At 37.6% G+C, this 13,861-nt stretch overlaps 1 protein-coding gene across 1 annotated transcript in view; it reads right to left on the reverse strand.

Moving 5' to 3' along the window:
- Positions 1-584: 584 nt before the first annotated feature.
- The window catches only part of LOC122793290 (anthrax toxin receptor 2-like), a 3,151,219-nt gene continuing 3,137,942 nt past the window's right edge, over positions 585-13,861 (reverse strand). The window contains exon 12 of the mRNA XM_044061158.1: positions 585-653. Within this exon, the coding sequence (XP_043917093.1) occupies positions 640-653 (14 nt within the window). The 3' untranslated portion in view covers positions 585-639. The remainder of the gene's footprint in view (positions 654-13,861) is intronic.

Genomic DNA, 13,861 nt, shown 5'->3' on the forward strand with positions numbered 1-13,861 from the left:
TACATAAAGTGTAACAGAAAATGCAGCTTTCAAACACTCTTAATTATGTAAACCTTAAAAAAATTCAGTCTTGTGTTTGATTATGCAGATAAAGTGGAAAATCTATTATAGGTTAAGGAGTTGTGCTGGCAGCCAAAGCTGGGGGCTATTGGCTCACACAATTTAAATATGTTGAATATTAAGTTATGAATATTATTATTAAAGAATAGTAAGCATATTTTAAGGAAATTCACTAGTTCATGACTATGCAATTGGTTCATGTTCTCATATATTACCATGCGATTATGATGTAGTTTTAAGTGATAATGTGACTTTTGAAGTAGTCTTTTTAAATATTGCACCTATTATTTCTGTAGTTGTGATATTAAACAGATGATAATTACTAAACCAGTCTGTGTGTGCTGTGATTCATGTTGTGTGATGTTACTATTTTATGTCTGACACTGTCTATTCTAGTCCAAAAACTTACATTCTGGACATAATCTTGGTTATTCAGGATGTCTAATATACATTTTGTGTTGACATTCTCAGAGGAAAAAAGAGTCCCAATGAAACACTTAGGATAGTCACGTACCTTGCTGCAATGCAGTATGAGCTATATACATTTAGTTAAGTTGAAATTTTGAAGTTCTTCAGTATTCAGAGATGGATATCTGTAAAGACACAACATGGAGAGTGCCTCTTAGCTAGATGAATACTTGCTCCTATAATTTCCACAGTAGGACTGCCAAATGCAAAGGCACAGGTTATATCATGACAGGTTGGCACCATCACTAATTTAGTGTGCCCTGCAATTAGCCCTGGGAGTCTGGTATTGCCCCAGGTATATTTATAAAATGTAACACACCTCTTTCTATAGTAGAATGTAAAGATTTTCCCTGGATATCATATGACAAATATCTGTCACTTTGCTATTTAGACTTCTAAAAAAACTTAAATCTGTGCAATTTACTGTTTATATTACACAAACAATAATTACTTTTTAAGCAAAAAGCCCTAACATGTTCTGTAACAATGGCTCAAAGAAGTCTATTACCAGGGTGCCACAGATGGAACATGTCCTTTCCAAAATTATGAATTTTAGCAACCAGCTCTTCTGTTGATGTAGTGTGTTCCAACCCAGATCATAATGATAAACAATGGATCTTCCTAGTCAAAGTACTAGCAAGTTCAATTTTATACATGGTGGCACAGCGGATAGGATTATCACTCCACAGCAAGCAGATCACCATTTCAATTCTTGGCTGGGTTGCCTTCTGTGTGGAGTCTGCATGTCCTACCTGCATTTGTGTGGGCTTCTTCCACGTGCGTCAGTTTCCTCCCACATTCCAAAGACACGCAGTAGGTGGATTGGACAGAGTAAATTGGCCACAGATGTGTGTGTGCATGTGATTGTGTGGTGCAGAACTACTGTGGCAGGGCTAGCCACCCAGTGGTGCAAACCTTTGCTCTAGATGATTATCATTCAAAGTGACACCCTGAACCCAAATGCAATAATGGGGGAAAACGGGTTGTGGATGGATGGATGTAGTGATGGGAAGAGAATGACATCTGTGAGCGACTAGAAAGCCCCTTTCCTGGCTTAGAGCAAAGGCCATCATAGCAACATTGTCTAACTTTGTGTTCCCTAAGAAACAAAGTCATAAATTATGTACACACACAGTTCCACTTAGGCAAGTTACTGTAACTTTAAAATATTTTATCTTGGGTAGCATTTTTCTTCCTCTACATAGCAGAAATTCTCCAATAATTAGAACACGGTGTATACTCTTAGTTGACATACCTGTCAGGTTAGTGATAGTTAAAAATGCAGTTTCAGGGGTAATGGACTGTACACTCCTGGAAAGAATAGCTGAAAATGCATGTACTAATTTAAGAAAGCTCTGAAGAATCTTACTGCAGACACATTGGTTAATCTACCAAATTTTCATTAAAAACCAAAAAAGTTTATTTATGGAAAGAGATTGCAGCTCATACTGCATGCAGTGTTGACATGGAATAGGAAAGATCTATTCCAATAGATTAATTTGAGAGCAGCTGAGCCAACTATTTCAAAAGGATGGCACAAGCCTATCAGGTCAAAAGCTGTCCAAAAGAAGACAAGGGTCATTAAAATGGAGGCAAAAAAAAAGCATTAAAATATGACATAAGTAGCCAGTGTTGGTCTACATTTTTACCCTCTAGAAATCTGAAATGCACAGACACCTGAACCATGCATATTGACTATGAGGTAACAAGACAAAGTCAGTCAGGTGTTTGAGGTAGGTCAGGATTACATGGGATGACAGTGTGTCTCTTCCAGATAGAAACTGTTGTTTACTTCACTGCATTCCAGTAGATCTCATCACTGCCAAGGCTTCTGCTGGAATATCCAAGGAGAGCAGAGGATATAATGGACACCCTGATGTGAATGAAAATGGTTATTGCTCCAACTAACGGGGGCTTCCACAGCTTCTAAACAGACACAGACAGAAATGTTCCTGTTCTGACTGAGACCATAAAGCATGAAACCTCCCCAGCTACCACGGGGTGAAGATTAGTTTGGGAATTTTTTCTCCCATTTTTGCTGAGAAGGTGTGGAATGAAAAGGCACATGGGGAAAATGTATACTTTTGCCACAATGAACTTGGCAGAAGAAGGGAAAACAATGTGGTAATCTATATCTTTGGTGAAGACATTTAAAAGACCCTAATCATACAGGTCTGCCTTATCCTCTGTTCTGGGAAAGAACTGAGTTATGGCTCACAGAATCCAACATATTCACTTTACCCAAGATGTATATAGCTGTCAGATGCCACCATTTGTGGCAACTATACCATCTTTACCTTTATTTCAAAGGTGTTATTTATTTATCTGTCTTTGTTTACCTGGAAAGTCTGACTGGGTAAAACCCATTTTCACTGGAGACACAGGGAAAAAAAACTATTTGCTTACATTGCATTATACTAAGTTCCAGTTAAACACAGAGCAGTTACATTTCTATTTACATTTATACACAAACAGTAGTTACATTTACACATGCTAAGATTTTACAGTGGTGGAAGTTACTAAAGAGAAAGCCCACATGCAATGTTGTGGATTATACAAGTAGCAGTTATGTATAAAAATTGTCACTTCAGTGAGAGGCCGAGTATTCTGTTTGAGGAGTATTTGGAGAGTATCGTATGGTGAATACAAAGTCTACACTTGTAATGAGAATGACTGGTTAAGAAGTCATTTAAGCAGTGGTTTAAAACTATTGAGTTTGTCAGAGAGTTTTATTTGTGTGAGGATACTATTCCAGAGTTTACAGTGGACAGTAGAGCAGTAATATGTTTTGTATTGCAGAACATTTTTTCTGGATAATGAATGAGTGTGCTGCTGTAGTTAGTTGTGAATATGTTAGGTATTCGTGTAGTTCAAGACAGTTTAATTGCTTTAAGCTATGACAATTGTGGGTCCGATGAGGAAGAATGGTCGCAAATTTAGCCATTTCATTGTAGCAGAAGGCAAGTTTTTTTCTATGACTATTGTTTAAGTTTGTTAACATGGGAGCAGCATATAAGATAGTTGGCAATAAGAAGGTGGTGGCTAGTGTTTTCCTTGCAGTGTCTGCAAGGAATCCATTGATCCTATAAAGGATAAATAGTTTCTGGTGTATAGATTTAATAGTGTGCAGTATATGCTTGTCATATATGAGACTCATTTATTAGAATGTGTAGAAGTTTACTGTCAGTTACAGTCTGAATGCAGTATAGTTTGCTGAATTTATGGTAAAAACTTGGTTTTGATTTTGGCAACATTTTGAGGTAAAAAGCATTAACAAGTTTTCTTGTGTTGAGTAGGAAGTTTGATTCATTGAGCTAGGTTTCTATAGAAGAGAAAGATTTTTTTAGTAATGTCTTGTCACCATGTATGTTCATGAATCATACCATAACTTGGCTGACAAGAGCAGAAAAGTGCTTCTATGTGCACTTCAGCACTTACAGGTTGAAGAACATAGCATAAACTGGGTTGTGGAAGCTCCCTATCTCCTTGGGGTCCTTTTTTCTAAGGGTGGAGATCTCCTGTGAAGTATCCCTCATAAGACACTGGGATGAGTTTTGCTGCAGAGAGTGAAGGCCATACTGTTATTCATAGGCACCATGTTCCATTTTAGAGCCAAGTAACTGGGGTTTGATATAATGGCAGGTACACAAAGTCATTATAACTTTGTAGTCTAGTACCTTATTACCCACTATAAGTCACTCAAACGTGTGTGACTGGGATTGAGAAGACAGTGGATGCTATGAGGTCTAAAAGATGCTGAAGTGTCTTTGCTTGCAGCCATTCCACCCAAACCTCCAAGTCTATGAGCTTCTTGACACACTCTGGATGGAGCTGAAAATAAATATCCAGCACTACACTCTTCTGTGCTGGAAAAGAGAGCCAAAAAAACCTGCTACAGTGGAGCCAGTCATTCACACAAAGAAAGACAGGAATAGCCTACTCCTGCAAAGCCTGTCATACAGCATCAGCAGGTCTATATTAGAAGATCCAAACTCCAAAAGAGCAAATGCTCTTTTATCAAATGCTAATAGCCAAAACCACACAATATAAAAGTTACGGAACAGCGATTTTTTCCCAGGGGAAAAAAAAAATCGCTGGGCCATTTCAGGACTTTGACATTTCCTCCACTGTGGTGCAATCTGGAGAAGCCCCCCCCCCCCCCACACACACACACACACTTTATTTTGTATCTGGATTTTTTTTTTGAGCAGTGATTTTTTTCCCTGGGAAAAAATTGCTGTTCTGTATGTTCAATATTGTGTGATTTTGGGTATTTGAGTTTGATTAAAGAGTGTTCACTCTTTTGGAGTTTGGATGTTCTAATATAGACCCACATCAGCAGTCTTGGTAAACACTGTAGGAGCAGAAAAATCAAAATGCAGCATTATGTACTGAAAGCAAAGCCCATTCAGAGTAAACTGAAGGCATATCCTGTGTGGAAGCCAGGTACTAATGTGAATTACAATATCAGTCATGTCCATTAGCATAATGCAGTTACCTATAGAAGCAGAAGACCAATCCCTTGGTGAGTTTGCCATTCATAACATGACAGATGAAGTACTCAATTAAAAATGGTTACAGTCCTACATATGATAAATCCCTCCCATTTTCTTCAAATAGGAAAAAGTGGAAACAGAGCTCTCAGTTTCTTTACCAAAGGGGGGTAATGTATACAGCACATTTGAGATCCAGAGTCTGGTCCTATTTCAGGAGCTGTGTAGATGCAGCTTGGCCCTAAGCAGGGATTTTAACAGTTCAAAGACCTAGTCATCCAAGATCGCTGTTTTATTCACTGCTCCTAGCAGCTGCTCTCCAATCTGGGGCAAACTCTGAAAACTGCCCTAATACAGGATGTCCTGCTGCACACTCATGATACCTGCTGTGGTGTTTACACAATCTGCTTCCGGTGATACTTCACAGACACTTGGGAGCCCTCTTCATTTTGTGAGGGGCAATCTTATCAATCTTATAGTATTGGCTATGTGTACAGATGAAGAGGGAGAGGCCAGGAGATGCATCACAGTGACCCTCCACCACAATCAGCACCCACAATCTTGTGTAAATCTTCAACAAGATTGTCAGAAGCAAAAAGCACTACTTCTAAGACAACATGCAGAATGGATTGGTTCAGCTCACCTGTGTCTTGACATGTTTTGCAGTCACATACCATAGTCTGCAATACAGACACAACTGCATTGGGCAACATGAAGATCCCTGAAGAAACCATAATATGCATGCGCCATGGAATGAATACAAGGCCCAAACTGGCAGTGGAGAACATACTCTCCTACTCATGCTGCCAAAGGTTTGGACTTCTTGACTAGCAAAAATACAGAAAGGCAATGTGGTCTCTGGGAACTATTGTGACCTAAAGAGGTCACAAAAGAGCCCACCTTGGAATACATGGTAAGGATGGTATTGCACTATGCCAAGGATTTATAAAGGCCACTCATTATCTCTGCAGCAGAAAAAGAGGAGTCTTGATGCTTGCATGCTTGGCAAATTGCATCACTGAGGAAAGGTTGCATGGGAAGGCATGCTCAAGTTTTTTCATTATTGTTCACATACTGGTTCAGCAATTTCATGAGAAAGGGCAGAGGGACTACAAGGTAGTATGACAACATAAGCATAAGTGTGTCATCATTTACACTGCATTGAATCATCCTATTTCTTCTTAGGGATGCCCTGTTGAAAGACAATGGAACATAACTTCACTCCCTAGAATAGACAGGGAATATATTATAATTCTCTGTTGAAGTTACACCCCAAACACGTGCAAAAATGGGAAAAGGGGTTATGGATAGACTATAATTCTAAGACAGAAGTATTTTGGAGTAGACCCCCGCCCCAAACCGACTACAGTGATATTAGAGAAAATATATATATAAATAAAAGAGGTAAGGATTGCAGGATGCAAAGATGGCAGGGAACTAGAAAATGTTTTAAATTGGTTAAAACAAGTTTTGTAATTTGTAAATTGAATCATCCTCATTCTTCTCAGGAGGGAAGCCTTGTTGAAAGACCATGGAACATAACTGCACTCCCTAGAATAGACAGGGAATATTCTGGGTTGAAGTTACACCCCAAACACGTGCAAAAATGGGAAAAGGGGCTGTGGATAGACTATAACTCTAAGACAGAAGATATTTTGGAGTAGACCCCAGCCCCCAACAGACTACAGTAATATTACAGGAAATATATAAATAAACAAAAGAGGTAAGGATTGCAGGATGGAAAGATGGCAGGGAACATAGCTCTCAACCTGGAAACATCAAAAATTTGGGCAAGGCCCATGAAAAATAGGTACAAATCTGTATGCTGATTAACATTAAATTAGCATACATTATGTAACCCCACCCACTCCAAATAGAATTGTAGGATACCAACTTTCAAATGCAAATTGAAGAACAGACAAAATATGGCACCGGGGTCCCCCTGCAATCATTCCAATGTCCCATTACCTGGCTATTTCGCCCCATTTACCATAAACACTAATGTGTGCATACTGCTTTACTTCTACAATGATTATTTGGATTTTATTTTTACATTTTACAGCCCAATGCACAAACATCAATAGACATCTGCAAAACAAAGCAACACTGTCTCACAATGAAAACAGACTTGGCATTAAAACTTCTCTGCCCTTGAAACTCACATTCATTGAAACAGCACTGAAACCCGCACACCATATCCAAAGAAAATGCATCTAGCCAGTGGTGGATAAAGATTACCTCTGGGCTGTTTTCAAATCATTGGCCCCTTGCACACAAAACAAGAAACATACATGTGTTCTTTGATACACCTTCCTGACTTTATTCAATTATATTCCTTGTATAATACAGCACACTTGTTAGACAGAGTGCATTTTACATTTATTGTTTGAACATTTCTCCAGTAGGCTGTAGGCAATGAAACAAAATGCATGAACATATAATGACAAAACTGCCCAATTCAGAACATTTCCATCATAAAAGTCTACCTCCACACCCACCCACACTATAAATACAATGACAGTAGTGTAAGCCATAGGCATCTTGCACAGCTTCTCACACTTATTTTCAATTTCAGTTTTTTTTGGTGGGGACAAAAGGCTAAAAAACAAGGACACATTTTAAACATTGTATGTATAATTTTGGAAAGTTGCTAGAATAAAATGTGTTACCACCATGCATTTCACTGGCAAGTGCTGAACACAGGATATTGTGCACTACAGTCAGAGCAACATATCACTATGGCAAGTCAGCATTTTCCTGAAAGATAGGAAGACTGAAACTTAAATAGCTATCATTTAGTGAATTCAGTTCTCACTTCTCATCATAGCTCTCAACCTCTTAGCACAAAAAACCTGGACAGAGCCAATAATGGGGGAATACAAATTCAGTTCTCACTTCTCACCATAGCTGTCAACTCTTAGCACAAAAAAACTGGAAAAAACATAAATTGGGGGAATACAGCCTCAAAATAGGGACACATTTCAAATACTGTCTGATCTTATAAACTTAGAAAATTGCTAGAATAAAAGGTTTTGTGTTAACATTTATTTTCTGAAGAATATGAAGTCTGAAATTCAAATGTTTGTCATTATTTAATGAATTTAAAACCACAGATTTTATGAGGAACAGATCAAAATATGAGGCACAAATGTACAAGTGGTGGTGGCTAGGGACTTTAGGCTCTTTTTACCCTGTACAAGGTACAGGGTTTGAGCCTGAGTACCTCTAATAAATGGGGGTATTTACACACACACCAGGGTACCATCTGCAGCAGAGACTCACCACAGTCTTTTCTATCATAATGGACCACATTTTCACTTATAAGTTGAGGAACGCACTCAGCTAAGTCTAACAAACTATTGGTAAACAAAACAGAATCGCAAAGACATAGACTTACAATCAATATTGTAAGGCAGCAAGGAAAAGTATAACTGCCTGGCTACAGTGCTATAAGTAAGATAGTCACAGAATTAGAATGAGCTGCAAACTGCCAAAATGACAACCACAGTCCCTGATGGATACAATGTAATCATTGATAAAATGCAGCACTTTATCACTAGTTATAATAAGAAAGTTTAGGAAATGCTGTCTCGTTATTAGACACCTTTCAGAAAGGGAAAGACCGATAAAAGAATTAGTGCAAAGAAAAGCTTGTCGTGCTGCATAGTAGTCATTTATAGGCTAAGAAGGCTGCATACAAGTTTAAATAGTGGACAAAAAAAGACTGAAATCAATAAGTAAAAAAGGGGGTAATGGGGAGGTGAAATGGGCTGCTTGCGTGAGCTTTTGTAATAGTGATACTTATCTGCATCTGACAGCATCAACTGTATGCCACCGAGCTAATGGAGTAGAAAACTGTGGTGCATAACTTTGCATCTTACAAGCTACTTGCTGCAAAACACACCACAGCATTGTCTTTCCCATCTTACTAGGTGGAAGGATCCTTCCGAAACAGAAACACAAGGAGACACAGAAAAATAACTAAAGTTATCTCACCAATTTCCAGTGTGGACTTGCCGTGCCACTTGTCCTGGTTGGCATGTTTCGAGCAATCCTCCCAAAGAGAAAAATACTGGTCTCACACACACACACACACACAAAACTTCTTACCTGCCGTAAGCTTCCCAAGCCTGCCATTTTCATAAAATCCTTTCCAAGAGCTTTGTTTCACCATAAAATAAAATCCATCCTTTCTGTTTCGCAAAGCCATCCATTTAACAGCCCAAATAACAGCCTTCATTCAAGTGCCATTCCTGCTCGCAAAAGCCGGAAATAAGCATTTGATAGGCAGGCAAGCCCCAGCCAGAAATGCAAGCTCCCTGAGCTGAATTCTGACAGGCTGGTAGCCCTGACACAGCTGACGTCATCACTCATATGATGACGTCAGCTCACGAAGCACGAAAAATGAAAAACATACAAAAATAAAATAAAAAAAGAAAATAAATAAGAAATGAAGGTGTACCACTCGGGAATCATAGCACCCCAATAGTTGGACCCCAAAACTCGGTAAAAACCGAGTAATTTGGTATGGTTGGGAGGTATGGCAGGGAACTAGAAAATGCTTTAAATTGGTCAAAACAAGTTTTGTAAATTGCTGATTTTGTTGGAATCACAGTATATTTCTGAAATATGGGAACTCAAAGTCTCAGACCTCATATATGGAGCTACTCATAATCTCTTTTATAGATGCAGAACACAGAGTGGGAGGCAGTCCTCTACCCTTACTTTCAGTTGGGGCAACCCAAGCTCACCTAACTTGCTAGTTGTAATTTTACTGGCAGATGGTTACCAGGTGTTAGGGAATGGGGATCCGATTCTTAATATACTGCAAATGGAGATGGTACTTGGTCATGGTGCTCTAAGCTGGGCTGTGCATAGCCACTCCTGTACTGCAAAGACATACTTCCACCATTTTCAAAAAAACAATCTTTTCCAGCATTTGGGCCATCTCAGCAGGCACATCTGGAGTTAAATAGTAACAGAAGTATCTTCTACTTTAGTCAGCAAACATTTCTTGACTTGGAAGGAAAGTGAGAGGAGTAGAATTCAAAGGCCTTAGTTTAATAAATGATTCTTCATTGAATGACTTAAGGGCATCCTCCACAGGAGCTGGTCATGCACACTTAAACTCTGGCTGCTCTGGTGTAAGAAGGCTGGTGATGAAACTCTACGAAGAGATCTCAGTGTAGTTGTTGAGGTTCACATCTCCTGCGTGCACTGCACCCCACTTATCAAAATGACTGACAGAAAACTGATGTGGGTTGGAATTTATTGTCTTTTTTCACTGAGCAATAACACAGTCTAAATAGTTATGTAAAGCAAGCTCATTAGCACAAGATGCGATCACAGCTCTCACTCTGCAGTCATGTACAGATTTAAATTCCAAATTTTTGATATGCCATTGACTGAATCAAGATCATTCCTGACCGGGCTGAGAAACAATGGGTAGCACATAAGAAGGGTGAAGCTTTCTTGGAGATTGTCTGCTGAGGGGACTGCTTTGGCTAATGATACCTTATCTTTTCCTAAACACACAAGACTGTCATGTTTATCCTTTGGCTAGTTTCTCCTGAAAGCCATAAGTTTCTTACACTGAAGCTTCTCACGCCTTTGTCTGCAGTTGGCTGGGCTGATGCTCTGCTACCTGTGATAATGCCTTGGCCTGTGCAGAGCTAGAGACTAGTGCCCCTCAACTTAAAGTTAAATGCCAAAAAAATTACACAAGTTGGGGACCAAGAAACTGCAGCGATGAGCTGATACTAGTTCCTTGTCGGAACACCTAAAAACACAATATAAGCCATGGCTGCTTAAATGAATGCTGGTACTACAATCACACCTGATTAGCAAATCTTTTGATTGTATGTGCCCCAACAGCTTGAAACAAGGACAGCCATGTTAATGATTTTATGCACCTCGCCCAGGCAGTACAAACAGTGCAAGTGCTGTTTCTGGTGTGTAAACTAAACAGCATGGACATTAAAATTTCCAAACAGAAGAAAAGACGTAGGGCTGACAGGGGATGACTTTGCCCAAAAAGACTAGGATGTGATGTCATAACATTCATAAACAGGAAAAACTTGCACCCCTCAGCACATCTGAGACAATTCAGAACAATGGCAAGCTTAGGATATCAAAACAGGAATTTCAAGCAGATAATCACCGCAAAAGGGTCTCATGTCAAGTGCCCACTGTTCTTGATCGGTATGTTACTCCTGGGCATTTCCTAAAAACAGGATATTCTTAAAACTAGACCTATCAACAGATTAATAATAATAATAATAATAATAAAACACATAAATGCTGTAATTCTAAAAGAAAAAAGTGTTCATCTATACTTGGCAAGCAATAATGTTTTTGTTGATGTAAGTAACTAGTAGCGTAACTAGTGATGCTTAAGTCATCATTCCCATATAATGTAACTGATGACGTTTGAGAAATGTACCATTAATACATTTGCAGGTCATTGTTTCCATATAAATAAAAATAATTTTATTTATTTTTGTTTTTATTTTCATGTTTTTGCACAATACAAATAAAATGCATGTCTAATATCAACAGTAGCTGCAGTCACATATTAAAACTGCAGCAAGCATAGTAGATGCACAGAAATACAAGCAAACTGTTACATTTGCACAAATTAAAAACATGAGAAATTTAGTGCCCATTAAACCTCCATAGTATACTATTGTCAACAAGCTAAAACAAAATTCAAGAAATCTTGCTAAGTCAGAAACCAGAACAAAATTAGCATAAAAATATGTGTAACAGAAGACAGCCCATCTATCTTTCAATATAAATCTGAGAAACTGCAAAACAAAATATAATAAATACATTAAGTACCAGTTTACATATTTAAGAAGTTATACAGGAAATCACATAACATGGTGAAAGAAATGCTACAGTGTGCAATCAGGACTTTTTAAATATCACATTTAAAATGTTTAAACTATCTCCACTGGTAACCTGAGGTTCAAATCAGAATTAAATAATACTTGAAATACAGTTGGTCAAAAAAAACCCTGTGATTCATAAATCAGTAGCCGAAACAAAACACTACATAATGAAATTGGGCATTTTTTATACTTTCCATGTATTACAAATGGGAGAATGTGGCTAGGTATTCATTTTAAACTAAATGTTTAATTTTAGATGCATCTTTAGCCCCAGTTTATGAAACAGAAAAAGTTGAAAAATGAGATTCACTACCAACATTCATTTATAAATCCCAGGGAAAGTTCTATTAGAGCAGGACTACCTTCATTTCAGTTAACAAAAGTTACTTAAAGTAGCATTACCTTTTACAGTCAGGTAAATAATTTTAGATAAATACATTTAAAGCTATATTTCGCCATTTGTGTTAAAGGCAGTCATTGAAAATCTTTGGTTCTTACAAATACTTTCTCCTTCACACAATGTTGAACAGAATAAAACAGATTTAGTACAGATTTAGAGAATTTGTACTATGTCTGAAAATTTCACTAAAACAATTATATCAAACAATTTATGAAACTGCTCTATAAATTATGCAATGCAGTGGTTAAATCTCTAAATACAAAATCATCTGATGATATCTTATTAAGAACTGAATTAATCAAAACACCTTAATGTATAAATTTTTTTTTTAGAATTGCCCAAATTATAAAAGTATTATAAGATAATATAGAGTATCTTGTGCTTTGTTAAAGAATATTATAAAAGTCACAACTCTGTAACTTATTACAATATTATACTGGAAAGGAATGACAGTGCCAATTGAAAATTTGGCAAGAACGATTGAAGTAAACATGCATATGAACACTTGATAACACAAACTGCTGAAATGTGCAATAAACCTATAAGAACTCTAATGAGAAAGCCTTACAATATGGGCACTCATGTTTTTGTAATGGAAGAATCAGTTTCAACAGATTCTACAAACTGGTAAAATGGTACATTGTGCAGAATACTAGAGTTTACCCTGCACATCAGATGCATTTTCTAAGTCAATCTTTCTTAACACAAAAAATTTAATTTACAGTGGTTGTTGAAGTTGCAACCATTTCAAACAGCAGCAGACAAATTAGGAAATAAAAGATACTGTGTCAAGAGAGAGAAAGGTTTTATACGTCAGACTGAACATGGATGATGCAACTGGAAGGGAATGTTTTTATCTTTTATGTGACTGAAAATCAATGAAAGTATTGTTCCTTGCAGTACTTTATGCATTATTGATCTTTTTATTTACTTATTTTATTTTACATTTGATGACTGGGAAAGTCCAACTGGACACAGGACCATTTTCAGCGGAGGCCCAGGGAGAAAAGCTCCACTTAATACGATGCTACATACATGTTGTAAAATACATAGCTGTGTTCTTAAGGCATACAATTAAACATTTAAAAAACATATTTAACATTTCTGCATAGACATGAAAAATCAATGGCATCAGAATAAAAAGTCAACATTTCTACATAGACATTTAAAACAATACTATCAAAATAGACCACTGTTTGGTAAGAATACATATTCAGAAGTTAGAAATTTATAGTAAGAATAAGTATTCAGAGGTTAGAAACTTATAGGTGATCTTTGGCGGAATCCTTGCAACACTGCAATGCAGTGGCTTAGCCTGGAGAGTCACATGTGCATAGCCAACTGTTAGTATAGTGGGTTTTGAGTAGTTTCTTAAACAGTGAAGCAGAGCTTGTAGAAGTTATATGATTTGGGAGTGAGTTCCAGATTTTTGCTATAGTACAGCCAAAAAGAGTTCTACCTGCTTCATTCTTCTGTTTGATGACATTTATGAGATTTCGGTCTGTTGACCTTAAGGCTCGGGTGGTGGTGTAGGGCTGTATTAGATC

Source organism: Protopterus annectens, chromosome 2.part0 (genome assembly GCF_019279795.1).
Source record: "Protopterus annectens isolate FY-2018-M chromosome 2.part0, PAN1.0, whole genome shotgun sequence".
Lineage (NCBI taxonomy): Eukaryota > Metazoa > Chordata > Ceratodontiformes > Protopteridae > Protopterus > Protopterus annectens.